General features: G+C 38.7%; 2 protein-coding genes across 11 annotated transcripts in view; one reads left to right on the top strand and one right to left on the bottom strand.

Annotated features, from left to right (window-relative positions):
- Positions 1-23,681, bottom strand: part of LOC143904325 (uncharacterized) — a 198,347-nt gene that overhangs the window by 90,754 nt on the left and 83,912 nt on the right. The window lies entirely within an intron of this gene.
- The window catches only part of Dysc (whirlin protein dyschronic), an 82,813-nt gene that overhangs the window by 21,837 nt on the left and 37,295 nt on the right, over positions 1-23,681 (top strand). For 4 of the 9 annotated variants that reach the window (XM_077418806.1, XM_077418803.1, XM_077418809.1 and 1 more), the window contains exons 4-10: positions 2,135-2,146; positions 4,775-4,905; positions 13,533-13,856; positions 14,160-14,392; positions 15,296-15,599; positions 16,431-16,490; positions 21,432-21,586. In XM_077418806.1, coding sequence (XP_077274932.1) covers positions 2,135-2,146; positions 4,775-4,905; positions 13,533-13,856; positions 14,160-14,392; positions 15,296-15,599; positions 16,431-16,490; positions 21,432-21,586 — 1,219 coding nt within the window. Of the gene's footprint in view, positions 1-2,134; positions 2,147-4,774; positions 4,906-13,532; positions 13,857-14,159; positions 14,393-15,295; positions 15,600-16,430; positions 16,491-18,216; positions 19,845-21,431; positions 21,587-23,681 lie in introns of those variants that run through there. The other 5 variants (XM_077418808.1, XM_077418810.1, XM_077418807.1 and 2 more) reach the window with 3 other exon arrangements.

Here is a 23,681-nt window from a genome sequence, read left to right as displayed (position 1 = left end):
ATAAAAATAAATAAAAATGAAAGCTTCGCGCGTTAAACCTTTAGTTGCGAAAGGTAAATACACGTCTAGAAAAAATAGCTGATCATTTACGAATGGCGTAAATAAAGGGTAAACTCGGGTAAGATGGCCATACAGGAAAGATGGCCAACCTATGTTCTTTCAATCTAGCTCGCCATGAAACATCGAATGAACATGGGTTGGCCATCTTTCCTGTATAGCCATCTTACCCGAGTTTACCCCAAATGCTTTCATCGAGGCTTTCATGGTACAAGTCGATTAATGGAAGGCGTACATATACGCTCAATTAATTTATATTATACGATCAATAATTATATTATTTTTGTGGTTATACATTAAGTCTTTTTATCACAGATATCAAATTTTTATCTTCTAATATCCGGGCAAGCGTCTTACATCGGACGCGTAAATTACATGCTCGGCACTGATTTTGATGACGCTTCTTAGAGATCGATACATAGCGAACGATTATTATTTGAAGCAGCTAAAAGGCTAATTAATAAACATTACTTTAGTTTGTCGATTAACTCTTCTTTGTACAGAATTTATTTTTTTTAATATGGCATAATATATTTTAAATTGTAATACAATTGTATTACAGTTAATTCTTTATGCTATGATAAATAATATTATAGAATTAATTTTTACAAACAACAAAATGTTTTTAATTTTTATGAAATTTTTACAGAAAACGAAAAGGGGTCAATTGTAGTTCAAAATCGTCATTTTTATAAAAGCGGTTTACTTTTTGATTCAATATTCTTCTTCCTGACATTTTGTCCAACGATAAAATTTTACTATCTTTAAAATATGTTCAAGACATGTGTGTGGATCTCGGATTATGCGTTTTCCAGAAAGATTCCGCGTGATAAATGAGAACTGATAAATGAGAAAAATCTCATACAGAGGATCCGCGTGACGAGGCAAGAATGTGCGCGGGAGTGCTGCCTTAAAGTCGTTAAAGTGACAAAAGCGACAAGATCCGGTTTCACGGTCTCCAGCCTCTTAATCCTCGCAGTCTCAAAAATAGATCGGACTGTCTTGCAATGTAATATTTATAGATGCTGATTTAAAAATATTAAATTGGCTCGGATATAATAAGTTTGCTTTAATGCAAAATTAAACAGAATTGTTTTAAGGAATAATTTATGTTTATTATATATTTCGTACAATTTAATCATTCAAAATTATTACATAAAACCGTGTATAATAAGATTACGAATATACACATATTTTTAATATTCTGAATTTATACAGAAAAGTTTTGTAATTAGAAAATTGTTGCCTCGTAGAAAAAGGCCAAATCAAGCGCGATGAATCGGCGACTCCGTCCGTTATAATGATATGTTCCCGCGGCGAGACTGCGAGCGTTAAATCTCACGCTTATAATCACGCACGCGATGCTGCACACACAGGCGCGCTGATACCATCGCTTGACGAGCTTTATCATCGCCGAGAATTCGAACGTGAAACCCCAAATCCGAAAAGGCGGCCCTCAAGAGACCCGTTTCGCCTCGCCGCGCGGATCGCGCCATTGATATCCGTTTCATGCGATGCTGAAACTCCCAGGGAAGTCAGAGAAAAAATGCGCTCGCTCGTGTCACCAATTTCTCTTTCGCATCGTACTATCAGGCTTTTATGCCTTGGGCGTAAAGGGGTTTCCATTGCCGACATTTTTCAATCTCACTTAGATATATCTAATATTTTTCGCGCAAAATCTGTCGGAATTTTGAAAGCCCCTTTACATATAAAAGCTGCCAGATTTGATAATATTATCGCGTTTAAATACACATCGTGATTTTTATTTTCTAGCCATTTTATTTTCTATACATATATGATTGGAAAATTTATAGTTACTAATATGTCGACTCGTGTGACGATTAATAACGATATTATCGTTAAACGCAGCTCCATAAGATATATAGCACGGGTTCCATTTCGAGTCTGAGAGTCAAACTTTCTCACCGTTATATTATCTCTTCTCGAAAAGGAAGTTTGTTGAATCCGACGCAGAGCTTCCTGGGGATTTCGCCATCGTATTCGCGATCGACCGGCTGAGATCGAGAATAAGCCAACTTGCGTTGTATCATTCTTATTTTCTGTTTCGCTATACCAGAAGCGCAGTCAGGTAACTCGACGAGAGAAAAGGAGGGTTTATAACGCCATCGCATACCACCGAGTATCTGTCAGAAAGCTTCCTCTCTCTAGACTTGGCAGCTCGTTGCATGAATGTTGTACAATTGCATTATGCGTGTAGAGAGCGTGTGAGTGCGTAGTAAAAAAAAGTTCACTCGTATAATACACTGCCGTCGGTCACAAAGCTTCGCGTAAAGCGGGAATGTTCAGGACGACATGGAAAGCGTCGAGCATTTAATTGATAAATTTAATTCAGTAATATTAAATTGAATGGAGATAAATATTTCTCTGTAATTTGGATTGCCGTACAATTAAAGTATATACAAGGTGCTTTTGTCGAAGCTCCATTCCGTGCGAAAAATTTTAATCGAGTTTTAATTACCGTGCTTCCTTAAGTGTAAAAAAACAAGCTTCCAATTCAAAATGAAAAATGAATACGGACGGTTAATTGGATCGTGATTAATTATGATTGGAAAAACGGATATAATTCAACTTCCCCATTCTTTCACTAAGTTGAGGTAAACTCCACTTCAACTCAATCTCAATTCTGCGCGTGATTATCGAGAGAAAGAGAAACGTTTGCCGTCGAAAATTCGAACATTACCGTAACTTTTTATTCAATCGAATTTTTACTGAGCCAATATTATATTCCTGTCAAAATTATTAAAAATTTTGATAAATGAAATATTACTGTAAGAAATAAGAATATAGGAAAGGATCGCGGGAAGTTTAATTATTCGCATGAAACACCCTATATTAACATATGTAGCAAATGACATTGGAGTCCAATAGTAAATATAAATATTTGTTCAAAATTCTCGATTAATTGTCTTCGTGTCATCTCTTTGATGTCATCTCGGTGACACGTAAAGTATAATTACGCGCCGACTATTTTCGTCTCCATTTGTTTTTTCGTGTCGCTTCAGAAATTATGTCAACCTCGGATCCGTCCGATAATCTGCTCCCGGCACAACACTCAGTAAACAACGCCGCATGAACTGCATAAACGCAGTTTGAGCGCGCTATTCGATGTGTCATCACGTTTGCTCTTGCTTCGCCACGAATCACAATAAACACACACACGCTACTGGATGTTTCAGTATATCATTCGGGCGCGAACAAGTCTCCAAAAAAAGTAATTTAAACGTTCACACGAAAAATTAAAACATTACATTTTTAATTTTAATTTTAATAAAAGTTTGAATCACATACATATAAATTTTTTTACGTTTTTTTATATTTATAATCATTGTACTTGATTTATTTCAAGATCACAGTTTATATATAAATAATTTGTTTATTTATGATAATTAATTATTTAGATATAATTGCCTCTTATAAAAGAGATTATTATAAATATGTATATGTAAAAGAAGGTATACTGAAGTGTCACATTAACATTTTTTTTTCATGAAAAAAGCGCAAATTGTGCATGGAATTAAAAGTCATAAATGTACAAATATAAAATAACAACTTTAGAGGATTATGTTACAAAGAGAATTAACGTCTCCAATTCGATAATTTTATTTTACGTCACAAAAACATTCCTTTCTCTTCTTTTTTTTATTTAACCGTACAGGTTTCATTGTCCTCGCGCGCGTTTAAGAATTCACGAATAATCTGCGATCCAGCTTAAAAGCTAGTTTCCATCGACTGCTATCGATTATCGTTGTTTTTTTTTCCATCAGAAAGATAAAAAATACTTTTCAGAATACATGCACGTACACACGCACGCGCACAATATGCAATATCGATATCTCATAATTGCATAGGCGAGCACATCATGCAATGCGATCGCACTTCCTCTCGATTCTTCGAAAAATCAGTGCATGTGCCTTTCTTTTTCCGTCACAAATACACTTACACACACGTGCATCGTGTTACATGGAGACACGCATCTATAACCGATATTCATACTTTGAAATGCATCCGCACATTTCGTTTTTCATTTTCCTTTCTTATTTTCACGATATTTCTGCCCATGGCGTTTATTACATCCCGTTCAACAAGTATATCGGGGAAGTTTGCCAAAAGTTTCAACTTGTTTGTCACATGCCAGCCAACAGGTCCCTCTCGCGCGCGCGCGTCTTTACATATTAAAATATCATCTGTGTTAGACAATTAATAATATATCGATTGATTTGAGAGAAATTACGTTAAACGTGTGTAAGCCCCGCATTAATATTTTCCCATGACAATTCTGTCGCTAAAATATCACCCATACATTCCAAGATATTTCATATCACTTTTCGTCATTTCGTATACAACATTAATTTACTTATTTAATAATCAGTAAAAATACACCATTGTATATTTATTATAACAAAAGATTCTATTACTGATTTTTATAGGAATAATTTCCTAATATTAAAGAATCTGCGTTGTCACAAAATATTATTTATGTGTTATGGGAATCTACTTTTTTCGTTAAAGATAAAATTTCTATTAACTGAATCATCTCGCGAGAGGAGGGGGACGGGGTGACGAGGATTGCTTCGTGAAATTCGTTCGGGCAGCTTATCGCGCCATGGGCGGAAGGTTTTAGCTGGCACCGATCGTGGTGCAGCGGTAGAGGCATGCAGCTTACCAGACTGATGGAAAGTCTGCGAACTGTTTTCAGGGGTGGGCGTCTACATCTCGAGGGTGGAGGAGGGTTCGGTGGCCGAACGGGCTGGACTCAGGCCAGGAGACACCATCCTGGAGGTGAACGGCACACCCTTTCGCGCGGTAACCCACGAGGAGGCCCTCAAAGTAAGTCCAACTTTTCTAACTTACTTCCTCGAACCTCCCGCCGCTCAGCTTTTCGACGTCGACCACGATATCTTCTAATTCTGGCGGTTCCATTAGCGCCTATACTCTTCTAAAGGCCCGATCTCGTTAGCCCGAAGATACGAGAAAGTATAGCGCCGTTATTTCTTAAGACGTGAGAAATCACGACGTACTGGTTCGTTGCTTCTCTTATCGACTTTTCTTCTATAAAATAAAGTAATATAAGGACCCTCGAGAGAGATTAAAATAGGAGAAGCCAAGGCTATCAAGGTCAAACGCAGATCGTCGTGCGTAATATCAGTAAATTGATTTATTAGTCGTCTCAATACATTAATCCGTACGAAACGTAGTTGATCCTACCGCTTAAGATGGCTCAAAGCTGAGCTGAAATGTACGGATTAATGTATTAAGACGACAAATCAGTTTACTGATATTACGCACGACGATCTGCGTTTGACCCTGACAGCCTTGACTTCTCCTATTTTTCTTGTATCAATTTCAGTCCAAAAATTGCAATATGCGTTCTCGCATTTGCAGAATAAATTTTATTCCGATATATATGTGTGTTACATATCTTATGTTAAAATATCTCGGAAAATTAAGCCTTGTATAGTTAAAGATCTTTCTTTAAAATGCGTGGGATAAATCTCTATTGTCAGCTAATCTTAATCCAGTTAATATATTTATTTTATCTTGCCAGAGAGAGAGAGAGAGAGAGAGAGAGAGGAACAAGATTATAGAATTTAATTATGATGCACGAAACGAGATTACTTCGCGTTCAAGCCTAAGATTTACGACAAATGTGACAATGTTACAGAATATCTGGTTAAGAAAAAATTGATTACACGTTTATAAACTTTATGGTTCGATAAGAAACCGGCAATTTAAGTTTTCAAACATCTCAAAATTCAGGTTTACAATTTCCAATCAACAATAACATTTAATAGAACTTTATTGTGTTTGACGTGGAATTTTTAATTCGGAGATCAAACTGCGAATTATATATTTCAAAAGTTAAAACGTTTTGAACTTATATCTGCAGTTTGATCTCCGAATTGAAAATTCCACTTCAAACACAAGTTTAAATATTAGCTCGAAAGATACAGAATAAATTAGAACTTCGTTCCTCGGTCGTCATTTAGATTCACGAACGCTTCAACGCCTATCGTCTCGATACGTGGCAATCAGGTACTTTTTGCCGGAGGTGAGAACGAGAGCAAAAACGAGCAATTAAAGAATCATCTCAATTAACAGTTTTCTCCAAATCCCCAAGTCTCCACCGAGTAATCGCGCGAATGCATTTGATATTTACGACTGACCTTAGGAACGGTTTCGTCAATCCTCGACGCGCTAGCTCCGACTTTCAACGGGATTAAGGAAACGTAGGGTAAAACTAAAAACATCCCTAAATCTGCGCGCAAATAGCCGGAAGACGGACAGTGCTCGAAATCAGCTGTTATCTTGCCTATTCTCATCCCTTTTGCTATTAGCGATTTTCCATTTATCAGCGCTTCTCAACCCTTTCACCGCCCGTGCCATTTTGCCAAGGTTTATTCACTTTTGTAACTCCTATAATCCCTTATAAACTCTTATAATCACCGTTAATTAATAGGGAAGAAAGATGTCAAGAAATTTTAATGAGGTTTTACTAATAACTGTCTTTAACCCTTACTTGCCACACTGGGGTGCAAATCAACTCCACGACCATTCCCTTAATGTTAAGTACCTAAACCTACGGGGAGCGGGTCTATAACGACATCTGTCAATAATTCGAGCATGCCACTACCCCCTCAAGCCAGTGGCATTACGCCGAGACCGTTAGTCTATTTTAATTTTTTTATCATACATAATTTTAATTTTTAGCTATATAACCTACATAACTTTTAAAGTAAAATATTGAATAGCTCTCTCTCTCTCTCTCTCTCTCTCTCTCTCTCTCTCTCTCTCTCTCTCTCTCTCTCTCTCTCTCTCTCTCTCTCTCTCTCTGTCTGTCTTTTGTACGAATTATAGATTGTTTAAAGTGAGCTAAAGATACACCGTAGTTCTTGCCAAATATTTGCGATCTTTCATATTTCCACATAAATCACGCGTAGCGCACATTGTACGCCATCACGCTGAAGCACCGCCGAAGGGCGCCCTTTGATCCGCAGGGTAAACAATTCAAGGGAATATCATTGCTCGGTTGATACGCTTGACGCTCGTTTGGTTTGGAGTAGCAAACACTAAGCGGATATATTCGCGCATGTAAAATTAAGCGTCTCTCTATCCCTGTCATTCTATTTCTCTCTCAAGTGCCGTAAGATGACGCCAAGCAAGAGGATTAAAACAGCTCGAATATATCGAATACGTCGTCGTTTCAAGTCTGCGAATCCAAAATTGAACAATTTTAAACCGCGGGAATGAAATTTACGGTTGAACTTTAACGCGATAAAATCGCGGAAATTTTCGGCTTAAATTAGCTCCGTTAATGAAAACGTGAGAGTCAATTTTGAAATATAAATTTCTAAATCGACAGGCCGCAACGCGCGGTTTTGTACTACCCATAATAGAATATCGAAGAAACGCGAGGATCAATTTAAGACTGAAATTGAAAGTTGGTCGAAAACCCATTTCAGTTCGTATAGAATAAAAATTGGCGATCTCTGAAAATTTTTAATGACACTCAATTCAACTCTTCAAGATTTCGTGTGATCTTCAACGAGCCTCGCACGTCTCTTTGCCTGACCCGACTATAGTACTCATTCTCGGCAGCCTTTTGTTTTGAACCTCTCGAGAACATCGGGAATATGTAGCTATATGTATCTATAGTCTATATACGGAAGACAGTCGGAACTATTTGCACCAGAGCCAGAGAGATTACTCGCGACTATTCCTCGGACGACTTCACCTCGTATAACGGTTCTCTTCGATTCTTCACGCAGCCTGCCAACTTGATAGCTGCACGTTCGTACTCGCTATCGACCGTCAAAGATCCGCGTCCTCTCGATTTTTAACATCATCAACTCAAAGTTCATCAATTTCATATTTATGTATTATTTGTTTAATTTTTATTCAGAAATTTTCATTGAATATCGAAATTCTAGCAAAAAAAATCTCTATAATATTTCACTATTGCATAAAAAGTTCTAGAAATAAAAAATTGCATGAGAGAGAAAGAGAGAGAGAGAGAGTATTTCTACTCCGCTTACTTTATTTACATATTTTATTATTCACATATTTTTATTTAACCGTGAAGATTGCGCGTTTGCGCTATCAAGTAAGTAAGTATAACTTTATTTGCTCGCGCGGCGCTCTCACGATTTTCCATATACGCGACGGACGTGAAGAAACGCTAAGGAATCGCGCGAATCGATCGTAGAACGAAAGCAAGGATATAGGTCGAGTTCTAGAGACTTAGGCCGATGATATTCCGGAAAAATTGCTGTCACGGGAAGGTGAGCGAATGAGTTGTGGCGATCTATATCTATCCTGATTACCCTTCCTCGCATCTTCCACGATACGTGCCTTCTTACTGAGTCCTATCGATCGACTGTATATACCCTCAGTCGTGATATAAATTTTATGTGCACACACACACACACACACACACACACACACACACACACACACACACACACACACACACACACACACACACACACACACACACACACACACACACACACACACACACACACACACACACACACACACACACACACAGCGATTTAAAAATATTTAATAAATATTCCGCTAATTTTTTTTAAGTCTCTTAATTTTTCCCCCTTTCTCGTCTCCTTTTCTTTCTTTTTATCTCATTAAGACGTACATTCTATTTCTCTAAATTTTCGCAGTTCTTCTTCATTGTTATAATAATGATACAATAATACTACAATATAAATTAAAAAAAAATTAATATAATATAATATAATAATAATAACAATAAATATGTCAATTTTAAAGAAACATTGACGCAAATTTTATACTTTTACTGGAGTATAAACTACCTCGATCTAGTAAATTCGTCTTACGATATTTTTCATGAAAGATTCTCTCCGTTACTCTTCATAAATTACTATTCGAAATTTGCATATATTATTCTTAAAATAAATTTCAAGCGCCTGTCGCGCGAAGATTTCAAGATCCTTAATCGCATTTCGGTGTTTCGACGATAAAATAGCGCGATTAACTGGAATAATACTCTCTAATGGAATGTTTCTTTCATTCTGTCAATGTCACATTTTCTCGCCAATATATCTCATTTTCGATTCAACTTTGAGCATGCGACAGTCTCGCGAAATTCGATGAATCTTCTAGGGGACGTCGGTGTCATCTTTTATTCAGCAAAGTATCTCACGCTATCGCGACTGTTAAATATAAGAAAACTAATATCCGCGTGACACACGTGAAAATGAATAAATGATCTACATCCCTCGCAAAACCGTTGACATATAAGACGGCATTTTCCCGTATTTGCGGCACGTTCATAGTTCATACGTAATATCATTATTGGATTCAATTCGTCACGCACGCAATCTCAGTCCGGTTTTTAATTAAAAGATATAAATAAATACTAATATCAATATAATTTCAGGCAAATATTAATCTCGAAGTCGAACGTCCCGCGTAATAACGGGCTCCACGGGATAAACGAATAGCTTTACTTAATGGAAAAATCATCATTAATAAAAAAAGACTTGTTAGATACCACCGGGACGTGAGATATATTGAACTCGTCGAAACGGCGATTGTTTCAAGATCCCTTCCGATATTGTATTGTGCGGAATTTTGGACGAGATTTGATTCTGTCTGCCATCGATCGCCGTAAACAGGACTAAATTGCTCGCCGACATATAAGGGGCCGTAGAGGATAACGGTGGCGGCGGGACTCGTTATCTCGTATAACAGCTCGTCAACGAGGTGCTCGGAAGAAGCGCGCGCTACGCAAACAATACATTCGAGCGAGAGGTTCCGCCGCTTCTTTTCCACACTCCCCTCGCCGCTATTCTCCGAACGACGGCGGGGACGACGATGTCGATGAGGAAGAGGGCGAGAGCGACGTGGCGGCGCCAAGCGTCCCGGCGCCCTCCGGCGAACCTCCTGTCATTTATTCTCTTTACATAATACACAAGGCTTCCGCAGATGCCGCGAAAGCGAAAAGTGCGACCCCAATAACTGAACGCAGCCGTTCACACGCCGTAGAATCGAAAAGTCTCTTTGGGGAATCCTTAATTATGCAGAAGTTCGTTATATGCTTCGTTATACACGGTCATAACTCATGGATATATGCTCTGGCTACTGATTATTTCACAAAGAAAAAGAGAGTTTACGACTTCGTTATTATTAACGCGCTAGTTTCACTCGAAATTTGGATTAATTTTAATTAATTCATGTGTTTACGAATCTAATGTATAAGTAATTAATTATATAAATATGTCTATCGAACGTTGCGTATATTTTACAATTTAAATGTCTTAAGTTTCATGTATAGGAAAAATCTTGGTAGGAAATTCTACAAATTTTTGGAAGATTTTTCTTAAAATGATTATATATAGTATATAACAATTTTGTAAAAGAATTTCCAAGAATTCATAGTTTCCTTTGCCAAGATTCTTCTGATATAAAATTTAAGATATATAATATTATATCTTTTCAGTTCATTATAGAATTTAGATTTTAATTATAAATTTTTATATTAATTATATATTTCTTATATATACATTGTTATATACATTTTTATTATAAGATTTTATTGAAAATCTTTTTATAGTCACGAGATATTATTGTTAACCAATAAGTCATCAATCTTGTAACATAACATTTCAAAATTGATACTGAATTCTAAGTCCATTTTCTTTTGAAGTTTCAAAATGCGACTTCTGTTTAGCAATAATTGATTTCTCCAGTTAGAGAAAAGAAAAACAAACTTTTGCGATATCTGTCTGTAAAAGTGACTCTCTAGAATGTCACAAGCTATATCTCTTACAATTTATCATCGATAGCGAGAAGACACGCGATGAGGGGGTCGATCCCGCGGCTGACCCAGAAAACGATTTCGTCGGCAAAAGCGATCAGAGCGATATCCGCCGGATGGCATCGTAACTCGCGGATCGCTCATAGATAACCACTTCCGGCCGAAAATATGACGGCACGCGAGCTTCTTGCGGATGACGCGGTGGCGCGGGAAATAGCGACGACAGATCTCGAACGCGATAACGATAGTCTCGTGTTCGTCCTGAACTGGCTCGCGTCGGTCATCAAACGGCTTCGATGTTTCATCCTATGAATTATTTATTTAATCGACCGAGTGGAAATATGAACACTGATCACGGAAGCGCTGGTCCCCGAGCTATCCCGAGCTTTTCGTTTTCTCGACAGACCTAATCTGATATTAATTTCCCTCGTATGCGATGCGACACGACGCCATAAAACTTTCGTGAGTTAGACGGATATCAAGTTTCCAAGATATGTAGGTAGATACATAAGATTGATCGGCAATATCGAACGCTGTTAGAGGGAAGTTTGAAGAATGATATTCCTACGTGGCGGAACAGATTGAGAAGTAGTAGAGAGGACTTAGCGTTTACAAAGCATTGACGAAAGACAAATAAAAATAGAATGAAAAGCTTTTACAATGACTTTGCATTCTTGATATTATTATATATAATAATTATTATATGATCGATGAATTCATTATTTCTTAATTATTGTTAATATAAATAGAAATTAGTGACAAACAATGAAAGAAGGGATTAAAAGATGTCAAAATGAATTTTATATATATATATATATATATATTATATAATACATAAATTAAAATGTACATATGTTAGTCGAGAAAAATTAATGAAAATCTAAGAAACAATATATATTTTCATAATTCATCGATAAATCAGTGAAAAAAGGAACAAATAACCCAGCATATCTTTATACAAAAATATTCGTACTTAAACTATTAAGCGCAGAAAGCGGCGAAAAAGCAGAGTTCAGAAAAGTTAATGAAAAAAGCCTGCATCAGTTACTCGAGGGGAATTTCGGGAATTCTATTAGCGAATGTCTTTCGCATGTAAAACGGTACGTCCAATTTGCGCGGTGCAATTCGAAAAGTTCGGATAGAGAAACGGAGAGAAACACACGGTTTACGATACGTCCCGAAAGGCGCATCTCCGGGATCGGGTCACGGCGAACGCATTTGCCAAATGCGATTCCGCCATCGTCTCGCAGAAATGAGACGGCATTTTTATACGTTTCCTTATTCTAACGATTTTCCGGCGTTACAAGTGCAAGGGGGAAAATCGTCATTTCCCGTATGCCGCTCGCGCTCGTTCGTCGCGTTGCGCCGAGAAGGGTGCCGCGAGAGACCCGCGTCTTACGAGAGAAACCGCGGGTTCCTATAGGGAACGTCGCGATCCGGGCTGGGTCAAGGATAGAATAGGATGTGACGTCACGGGCTCTGCCAGTGGCAGGATCGATATCCTGCTGGCTGCCGAGTAGCGTCACATCGCCGCGAAACACGTCTCATCTCTGTTGGCTTCTCTTCGTTAACTTCATCTATTTTACCTATAAACAGCTCACTTTGGACGCCGTGCTATTCTTCATTAACTACTCCCCTGCCGCGTCATAATAAAGTGATTTGGAAGCATCAAACTTTCTTTTATTATTTCCTTAATTTCTTCCCGATGTTAGAAATAATTTTGTTTTTATAAAAAATAATTTGTATTTACGCACGAATGTGTTTACTTTGTATGTTTCTGTATTTCGATAGATGCATGACATATTTGAATATACTAGGACAAGTCAGTGAAAAATTGCAATGTGTACTTTTTCTGTTCCTCGCAAATCAATCTCAAATAGCCGACAAATTTTTATTACGCAATGTTTTATTAATTGCTGTACATAAAAATGTCATGTAAAAATGAAAATTATACGGATGCATTTAAAGCTTTAAATATAAAATTATAAAACTGCGTGAATATTAATGTTAAACTAGAAATTAATTTTCTCGGTAAAAAAAATGTTAAAACAACATCCCAAATTTAATACGTGCACTTATGTAGAAAAAAGAAACTGTAACCAACATCCAAAATTTTAAGTGCGTCTATTTATTTTAAATATTATTTGAGGAATATTATTAATCTTTCAATTCTGTATGCTTTTCTTGTTATCTTCAGAGTGTATACATGGATCTGTCGCTGCATTTGACGCTATTTTTCCTTTTACTTTAAAGTTTTAAAAAACTCACAAAACATCTGTCTACATTATAGCTGACGTATTTATAGTTATTTTGATAAACATTTGTTTATCAAAATTATTTATTTCATATTTTCTGGCAGGCTTGCAAGTTTGACAGTTACAAGGAAATATTATTTTGGCTCGGACACCGTAGACCCACGTATACAGACGGAAGGTCAATATTTCTTGTCTTTATTATCAAAGTATTCTAAAAGTTTATAAATAACGATGGTAGATATCGATTAAATTCCCGCCGCGTAAAATCCGTGCCCCGAGATTGCTCAAAGAATTCGTACAGATTTTCCATCCCTTATAAAAAAAATCGCATCCCTTGGTCCCTTTCGCATCTCTTGATCCGCGTGCCGTGACATTGTACAACGTTCTTCGCGTTCCGACAGATGCTGAAGTCCTGCAGGACCCTGAGCATGACGGTGCGAGGACCCGCCTTGGACCCCCGCTGCCGGGGCGGTCACCCCGTATGGTCGTCGTCGGGTCGTCCGCAGTCCTGCAGCTGGATGGACCGCCAAGGTCGTCCGGCGTCCCCGCCGCCCCCTCATCCGCCCCGTGATTCCCGCTACGGACCGAGGACGCGGAAGGTCGAGCTGTGCATCGAGCCCGGCCAATCTCTAGGCCTGATGATCCGTGGCGGCCTCGAATACGGCCTCGGAATCTACGTAACGGGCGTCGACAAAGACAGCGTCGCCGATCGCGCCGGGCTTCTTGTAAGAATCGTGCACGCTTTTCTACTAGATCTGGATCTTTCGCGACCCGCGATAGATCTCCGGAGAAACGAACGCGATTAATTCGGCAAGCGCAATTTCTAGTGAAAGTGTATTTTGTTGAATGTAACTGACGAATGTCCATTAATTACTATTTATTTTATTTATTTATGCAGCATATTCCTTTCTTAATAACTTTGTAATAAATATTATTTTTATCGCGACATTGTTCCGTTCTGTTTACGACCTTTGATTGTCTCATTCGCGATTCGAGCAGCAATATGAGACGCTCCCGAATGATCACAGGTGGGCGATCAAATCATCGAAGTGAATGGACAGAGCTTCGAAGAGGCGACGCACGATGAGGCTGTTCAGATATTGAAGACCAACAAGAGGATGAGCCTGCTGATACGCGACGTCGGCAAAGTACCCCATTCGTGTACCACTAGCCAGCCTATAGTGGTCCCGACCACCCGATATCCCGAACACGATACCCTACTTCTGGAAAGCCCCGGGAATCATCGTCCACCCAGTCCCGTGTAAGTTACAAATGTATTTGTTACATTGAATGATTGATTAATCTACTCTCTAAATCTGAATCAGTGAATAGTCACTGATTCAGATTTAGAGAGTAATCTTCTATTATCTAATCTATTCTTCTATTATCTCTCCATTTTGTATTAAAAAATATATTTTTTTACATGTATGTAGTGTGTGTGTGTTTTGTGTGTGTGTGTGTGTGTGTGTGTGTGTAATTAATATTATTTCTTATTAATTTTGTACCTAAAATTAGTATCATATTTATGTGGACAGAAAAAGCGAAGAGAAAGTGAAGAACGGAAATAAATTTGTATTTTAAAGATGTAGAATTAAAAATTTACGAAGAAATACTTGATACGAGACGCTACAACGTTTCTTGATAATTTTCTTGATGAATTCTATTTCAAACGTTAATATATTAATTCGTTACGTAAAAATCGTTATCTGAATTAAATAACGTTAATTAAATCAATAATTAAACTTATATAACATAATATAAGAATAATATTTGGTGATGAATCTTGATTAATTAAATCAATAATTAAACTTATATAACATAATATAAGAATAATATTTGCTGATAAATCTTGGTTAATTAAATCGTGAATATATTGATTGAAGCTAGCTTAATTAAAATCAACATATCGTCGCAGCCTGGATAAAATTTATGTAAATCGTTTTCAACTTAAATTTTAATATAATCTATACATACGACGTTTGACAACTGTTAAAAAATCAATTGGTCTGCCACAAATACAAGCAAGGCAAAACGCTGAATTTTCTAAGTTTAAGTTCAATGCCGCGAATCTATTTGTATATTCATCTCTCGACCCCGTGGTCGTTTAATTATTTTTACCGGACGTCGTCCGATTTATTCCCGATCAATTTTTTCGAAAATCAAGGAGCAGCACGAACGAGTGGAGGCACCGGAGTGGCGTTCACACCGTTTCGGCAGCCACAGCCGCCATGGTGGAGGAGAAGGCGCGTGTCGTCCTCGCAAGAAGCGAACGAGCCGCGCTCTCTCAACTACTGGCGGATTATAGAACGAGAAGGCTGACGATAGAGGACCTGATCGTCAGTCTGAGCGACCTGCTGAACACCCACGAGAAATTGACGCTGCTGACGGAGCTCAGGGAGTTGGTCGACAACAAGGACAGAGCGGCCTTCGACGATCTCGTTTACCGACCCCGAATAGCAATGACCAGGGTAAGTTCTTAAGTGAATTTTAACCGACATTATTTTAACTCCGAAATGCTGAGAGTATTCAAAATAAACTATTCAAATCATGTAGAATATTCAAATCTCGAGAGTTGTTGAGTTTTAGACTATGTACTTGGAAATTTTAATTTTCAACGAAGAGAAAATTATCAAGTATTTCTAAAGCAAAACTCTGATATATCAATAAATTTGGATTCTTCTGTAGTATAATAATGGCGAGAGATATAAGAATTTGTGAGATTAGGAACATATGCGTTAAGTTTGGAACATATGTGCATTATTAATATTAACACATGCAAATTATGTAAAACGTTTGGAATAGTAATGATTACTCTGGGATTAATTAATTCAAATGGAATAACCCATTTCAATGCAAGCAGAAATGCATTCCCCTTATTTTTATCATCACAATACTAGAAGAAATCATTAAATTTGAAATAAAGATTGAAATGCATTTTTAATAAATCTAAATTTATTTTGAGATTATTTTAAATATTAGAATACAAACTTTTTCTTGATGCAAGTGTATATAATTATAGAAATTGCGCAAAAAAATTTAACTCTGAAACAATCTGCTAACTCGTCCTTTCGTCAATTTGAGATTAGTTATTTCTTTAGAAAAGACCAACACTCGCAACTACGAACTATCAAAATTGAGATAAAGCGTCGAGGAAACTCATTTTAACCTGACGGCGATTTACGACCGTCACGCCATTTCACCGGAATGTGAATCGCGCGTTTAGGAGGCAGGAAGTCTTGAAAGAAACGAACGTCCAGCAAGACGGCTTTTAAAACGGTGCTTTATACTTCTTTTTCTAGAGAAAAGGCGACCGCGCTCATTCGGACTTGATAGTGACTCCCTCGCTGCACGATCTTCCGGTAAGTTAAACTCATCTCCCACATTCTCTATTCATATCCCTCGAGCTTACATAGAACGCAAAACTCACACATGGACTCAACATACACGCAACATGTATCACACGCATAAATCCCGGACCATATGCGTGTCGCGCGCATTGTTATACTCACGTATACAGACACACGTATATATATATATATATATATATATATATATATATATATATACACGTTTTCTATTATCTCTACAACGACGATGTATGGAACCGAGTTTTTTTTCCCTCTCTTTCTCTCTCTGTCTCTCTTTTTCTTCACTCACTGTTCTCTCTGCTCACCCTAATTACCGAAACACTCGCGGAATCGCTTTTGCGTGTACCCGCCCTTTGTCGATGGACTTCGCGGGGAAAGCAACAGGGAAATATTCCCCGAAAGTTCCTCGTCGGCGCGGTGCGCGTTTCCTAATCGACAAGATGCGGCCGTTAGGAAAATTATCGTCTACCCGAGAACGAGCGAAATTATGCGAACAAAGGCAGCCAATCCCGAAGAAATGTCCTACAGCGATTAATAATTCGTAACAAAAGCGCCGCATAATTTATAATAATCGACAGAGAACAGCTTGAAATAATTGCCGCGAGAAGAAGTATTAGAACTTGTACAATCACGGCATCAAAATTTCAGAAACTAATACGTTTAATTGAAACTATTAGACTTGTATTACCGTAAATAGATAAAATTGGTGGTAATTGTACATGGAAGGGACCACCCCAGATGACCCCGATACTCCAGCATGTTGCCAAGGTCACCCTCGCGAGTCACTCCCAGAAGGCCTCAGCCCGCGCTCGTTACTTATTAAAAAGTTATTAACAAAAGAAAGCCTGGAAAATACAGCAGCCATCCTGAGTATTGGAAGGCACAAATGACCAATATATATGTCGAAACAGCCCACGCACACAACCCCCACGCGAAACGAAACGCCACATGGGCTCGTGGCGTGCTTTACGAGCTCGTTTATATATGATGTACATAAAGTTATTAACCAAAAAAATTTGAGAAATGAGCTTGTAAAGCACGCCACGAACCCATGTGACAACTGGTCTCCGTGTATACACTCGTATATATATCGTTGCCTACGGCCCATCCCCTCCCGCACCCACCCCGCCGATAGGGGATCTCGCTTTACAACTTACCCACCGGCGAGATTTGCTTGGAACGCGTGCTATTCAAAACAAGATCACTGCTTATTTTACATTTAGAAAATATCAGATGATGGTATATGTATCGTTGTCACATGGTTTATAAAGCATGCCACGAACCCATATGTGGCACCTCGTTTCGCGCAAAAAGTGCACGCGTGAACCACCTCGACACACACACCAGTCATTTACGCCTTCCAACACTCAAAATAGCCGCCATAGTCTCCAAATTTCCCCCTGTTAATAACCCCCCAACCAACAACGAGCGCGGGCTGAAACCCTTCGAAGGTCACTCAGGAGGGCGACCCTGACAACACACCAAAATATCAAGGTCATCCAAGGTGGCCTCCTCCATGCACACAACCGCACCACACATTTATTTATTCATAAACTTGAGTATAACAATGATGATACTTAAACATAGTATATAACTATAACAATGATGATACTTAAACAGTATAGCTATAACAATGATGAGAGAGAGAGAGAGAAACACTAAATTATATTTAATATTTAAATATCATCACCGTTATACAAGGAGACCAATTATATAGAGATCCGACCACAAGGGAAATCGATGTAAACGACAAATATGGGAATGGACATTCGGGAATAGAATAATTATCGCTCGTTATCGGCGACGACGACTGACGCAGATTGCGACCGGCGGTCGAAGCAGAATGGATATCCGCGATCAGGTATCGATTGGAGAGGTGCGAGGGAACGGAGAATGCCACGCACACAAAGGAGGACGCTCTTATAGGAAGAACGAAGGATCTCCCTCGGTAGAGGTATCCGCGATCCTCCCGGAGGCCGTTTCGCGGAAAGAATATCCTTTATATACCGCTCTCGCGCGCGCGAGAGAGAAAAAAAAGGGAAGCGCGCAATATATATATATATATATATCGATCGCCATTACGATCGATCCTGTTCCGTTTGATCGTTCCGGTCTGTCGTTATCTTCTCCTCGAACAAAGCATGACTCGTCTTTTAGGAAAATGACTTGCAGCCCCTTCGTCTCTTTCTCTTTACAATCTCTCTTTCTCTCTCTCTCTCTCTCTCTCTCTCTCTCTCTCTCTCTCTCCTTCCGCGCTGAGAACAACAGCTGCCTGATGATGAACAAAACTCGCTCCCGGTACAAGGAAATATCGAGATTCGTCGAGTAAATGACATGGCCTCGAGCGCGGCGAACAATTTTGCCATGTTTCTGCTACGCTGATAATATTTAATGGCCTCTCCTCTCTAACGTTACGCGAATACGTACGAGCCTGTACGATTTGAAACACCCACACCTTCGAATTTCTTCTACCAGATAAAAAGGGTCAGTATATAACGCTAAATTCACACGTAATATCATGAAAAAATATTGGGAAATAAATGATATGACTTTTAACAGCCATCTTTTTTTTCGTCTTTTTCTTTTTCTTTAATCATTTTGTTTGATTTTTTTTAGAAACGCTTTGTATCCATTTACATACTTTTAGCGCCGCAATTTCCTTCGTTCTTAGTACACGTAATAAGATTAGTTGTAGTAAATTATGTATAATTAGTAATTTGTTATTATTAATTACGTTGTTTATTTTGCCGACACGAGGTTCATTCGAACGAATTTTGTTCGTCCAACCGCAGCTTTTCCTCTCAGCGTACGTGTCTTTCTCTTTCTTTTACTTTCTCTGGAATCATGCCATGCTGTGAACATTCTCTTCTTCTACTTTTTACACTTCTTCTTCTACTTATATTGGCTCTCATTCACCGCTACTGCGCTATTACTATTATTTTATAATCTTACTTACATGCTGCGGTACTTTGCTCCCTGCGATTAATCCGTGTTTGCCGGCAATTCGAGTTTTCGAAACATATCTATTTTGTGTGGGTCATTATTTATTCTCTCTTTTATAATTAATTAAATATTTTCCTGTTTCCTATAATTATGATTAATATATTAATCATAATTATAGAAAAAAGGCAATTATTTAATTAATCATATTTTGCCCAAAACTCGGGGGAATCGATAGCGAGTAATTGAGGGCAAAGCATCGGATGTCACTTTACGATTACGTTGCATAATTATAATTAAGCGGAAATTTATATTATAAAACGCATAATTTATATAGTAACACGTAAATTATAATATAAATTATGTAAATATAGAATGCAAAATATAAATAACGCTGTACATGTTATACACTTTATACATTTATGATACCTTTCTAGTCTAATTTCTAATATATATAATTATAATTATGCTCTAAATAATCATTCTATATGTTTATATGAACGCTCTCTTTACTGCAATTAAAAGAAAGATATATAATTAGGATTTCTCATTGTGAAAAAATGTTGCGACATTCTCTTTCTTAATTCTTATTATCATTAGTTGGATATGATCTGTTAGATGCCTGCTGCTAACAGACAAGTAGAAAGCTGCTGTGCTCGCCAGACACCATCTTCCTCCCACACCTTCTCTCTCACTAAAAACAACATTAAAAGACGCTCCGTTCCGTTTCGCGGTTTCTTCGCGAGCCAAGCGATCGCGAAAATCGAGAACTAAACAGCGTTCCGTTCTCCGCGCGGCAGAATCGACTGTAAACTCAACACAACCTCGCGCGAGTACAAAATCGAAACGAATTTTTCGCTCGCGAGTATCCGTTCGGCTAGAAAAATCGGACCGACGAATCGACGCTTGATTTACGACGCACAGGCGCGTAGATCGGCTGTAGATCATTCCGGCCCCTCGCTGGTGATCTTGTATATAGAGCCGACGCGCGTCCGGGTAAAGCCTCGGTAGAGCGTCGTAAATCAAGCGTCAACTGCACGCGGAGACAAATGTTGCCGACGGAACGACGCGCGACACGTCGATCGATGATGAATTATTGTACAATTGCTAATTTCGCCGGTGCTTGAACTGCAATTGCCACTAAACCAAGTGGGTCCAAGCTGATTGATATACTAACCCAGGTTAATGAGCCGCGTGAAATAAGCTTAAATGTATTAAGTACGTGATTTAATTGTACCTTATCATTCCACGGAAACGAAGGAATTAAAACAGTTCGTTACTATTAATTGTCATTTTTATCATTTAATTTTTTTATTTAATTAAAATTTGATGCAATTGTTATTTTAATAATCATAAATATATTATTTTATTTTATAATATCGGAATACTAATCATTTTATTTATAATTATATACACACCTAAACTTTGAAATTATTTTATTTATGCCTTTTTCGCTATCACCGCATAATGTTGTTAATTTTCATCACGTATATAACTAGAATTTTAATCATTATTCTAATACCAATAAATAATGCTACTTATTATTTTATCAATTTAATTATACCTATGCCTACCGTGTGTGCGTCGTAAATCAATTATATATACCATTAATCATGCCTATATACACTCTTATTTAATTTAATTAAGCGAGATAGAAGTATCTCTCAATTTATCTCTTGAACTTGAATTATAAGCTTATTTAATTTCGGTCTATTTTTTTTATGCGCAATCACTAATTTATCATTGCGGAAATTATATGATGATATCTACCCGCGAAAATGACGTTTGTCAACGTCGTTGCGAATAAATATTTGCGGACTCGCGCGAGATAACGGCTCGCGGGGATACTTCTTGTATCACTTCGCCAGCGCGCCGATGAAATCATCGATCGGCCGATCGCCCCTCGTTCGAGGAAAGAAAATAAGCACTCTTTTTTACGCGATAACGCGGAAAAGGCGTACGGGACATGATAGGACATCTGATTTCTCGCAGAGGGGTGCGCCCGGTGGTTGTTGCCGTCCGGGACGACTGGTGGACGTCGAGGGAGACCCGCTGGGAGTGACGGGCCCTCTTCTACCGCGGGATAGCCAGGAGTATAGATCGCCGAGCGAGGACAGCGGTCTCGGGGCCGACATGCCCAGGACCAGGTCGATCGCATGATCTCTCTAACGCTGGATAGATCGCGAGCCGCCATTTTGAACGGGCGTAATTTTTTTCACGCGTTAAAGAAAATCGTGAAGTCGATCCCAAGTCGTTAAGAGTCGACGCGCGGTAAGGGGAGACCATTAAAATTACGATTACCTCGTGATTACTTCGGTCGAGACTGAAGAAGATGCGGATAAGATGGTGACACTGATGGCTGGCTCAAAATGGCGACAGTGACTCCTTCAGCGTTGACTTTTACCATTCTCCCTTCGTTACAGCTATTTTTGCGTTAAGACCACTTCCCTTTCGCCGTAGCCGCTTGAGTTTGTTGCGTAGATACACGAAGAGCCAATTAGCGAGGGACATATACTTGCTGGCGATCATTTTCATCTAAGCAACGAGTTTATGAAGCTCTACTTGTATAGGCGGTGTCTGCCAACCGCATTACTTTTCAAACTAGATATCTTGATATGCAAAAAGTCAAATTATCTTTTTACATAAATTAAAATTTCAAGCTTTTAAAAATATAATAGTTTTGATATTTAAAAAATGTCTGAGATATTTTTAAAAAAATATAATATTATACATGGAAAGAACAAATAGCGCGTTCAAGTGTTGAGAAATTGGCTCTCAAATTGTCAATTAATCCACTTATCGTTAATCAATGTAACTGCGCAATGCGTTAATTAATTTAACAGGAACTCGCAGTTACCTGTTGCAGAACGCGCTGTACAGCGAGCGATAATTTACTTTCGAGGCACGAGAAGGTCACGCGGCGTTTCTGCGCGGCGACCGAACGATTGACAAACAGTTAATTATAATATCCTTTCGCTTCCACGAGCGTCAACACTCGCGAGGGGAATCAGACTCACGACTCCTTCGCGCGAAGATCGCAGGTGAGCTCGAAAAAATCTCCCCGGCTTCTCTCGAGTATAGGATCAACGTAAATGGCGTTTCTCTGTAGGGTACACGCGCTGGGTACATCGATATTTCATTTACCGCCACGTTGCCCCCGCTCTTCTCTCTCATTCCTCCTGGGTCCCCGCACCGGTATATCCAGACCCCTCTTTCTTCAGCATCCTCAAACTAGCCGAGTACCCAGGTATGTAAACAGACGGAAGTAGATGCGTACCAGGGCGCGCTTCGGCAACAGTTCAATGCACCTACCTTCACCGCTGCAATACCTGGTCGAGATGTTAATGGCTCTTACCTTCGCCGTTCTAACGAAATCAGAAGCGACGGCACGTTGTTGTTCATCGTTGCATCCATCGATTATTAATTTTTTACGTCGGAATTGAGAAACTATAGTTGTGAATTTTACAGTAGACGCTAAAATAGATTAGTTTTTTTTTTCACCAACCCGTGTTTAACCCAGTTCGATCTGTGCATCTTCATCATATTAATGCCGTAAAAATCATTTGAAACGTTCTTCGCTCATAACCATTAAGGATTAATCGCGTTAACGTTTCGTTGAAACTCGATTAGTGACTTTATCACGGCATACATATTTTAAAACTTCAGTGAATAATATTTTTATATCGTTATTATTGCCTCGTTAAGCTCGAAGGGTTTAATAAGTTTGGCACGAGGCAGATTCGTGTTTTGCGTGTTCTCCGAGTTCACTCATAATTATCAAGACTAAACCTATAAAGTGCATAGTTCAGTTTTAGACCGTTAATTGCCCGCGTGACATTATCGAGGTAACAAATATTCCGAGCGCACGGGCCGGGAAACTCTGTTATAGCTAACATTTCGAAGACGTCGGCCCATGCGGGCGATGGAATGCTTTGCCGAGCTTTGCCTGAAATCTGTGGGACGAGTGCGCGAAGGGCGAATCGCCGCAAAGGTGATCTTTTCCACGTGGCGGCGCGTGGGAGGGAAATCGATAATCGAGGTGGATTTAGTTGGCGGAGCGACTGCACGACAGTTTTCACTATTCTACATTTCTATTCGCGACACATGTCCCGACACGCCGACAATCGGCGACAAGCGCTTTCGATTTCACGGAAATGACTGTTGTGCCAATGAGGCGTGGAAATGTTTCGTTTACACGATTATAATTGTTGGAAAACAATTTTATTAATTCGCCCTATTTTT

This window comes from Temnothorax americanus, unplaced genomic scaffold, assembly GCF_048541705.1.
Source record: "Temnothorax americanus isolate GAGA-0224 unplaced genomic scaffold, ASM4854170v1 Scaffold50, whole genome shotgun sequence".
In the NCBI taxonomy this organism is placed as follows: Eukaryota; Metazoa; Arthropoda; class Insecta; order Hymenoptera; family Formicidae; genus Temnothorax; species Temnothorax americanus.
The sequence above is the reverse complement of the archived record's forward strand: the minus strand, read 5'-3'. Positions and strand labels throughout refer to the sequence as shown.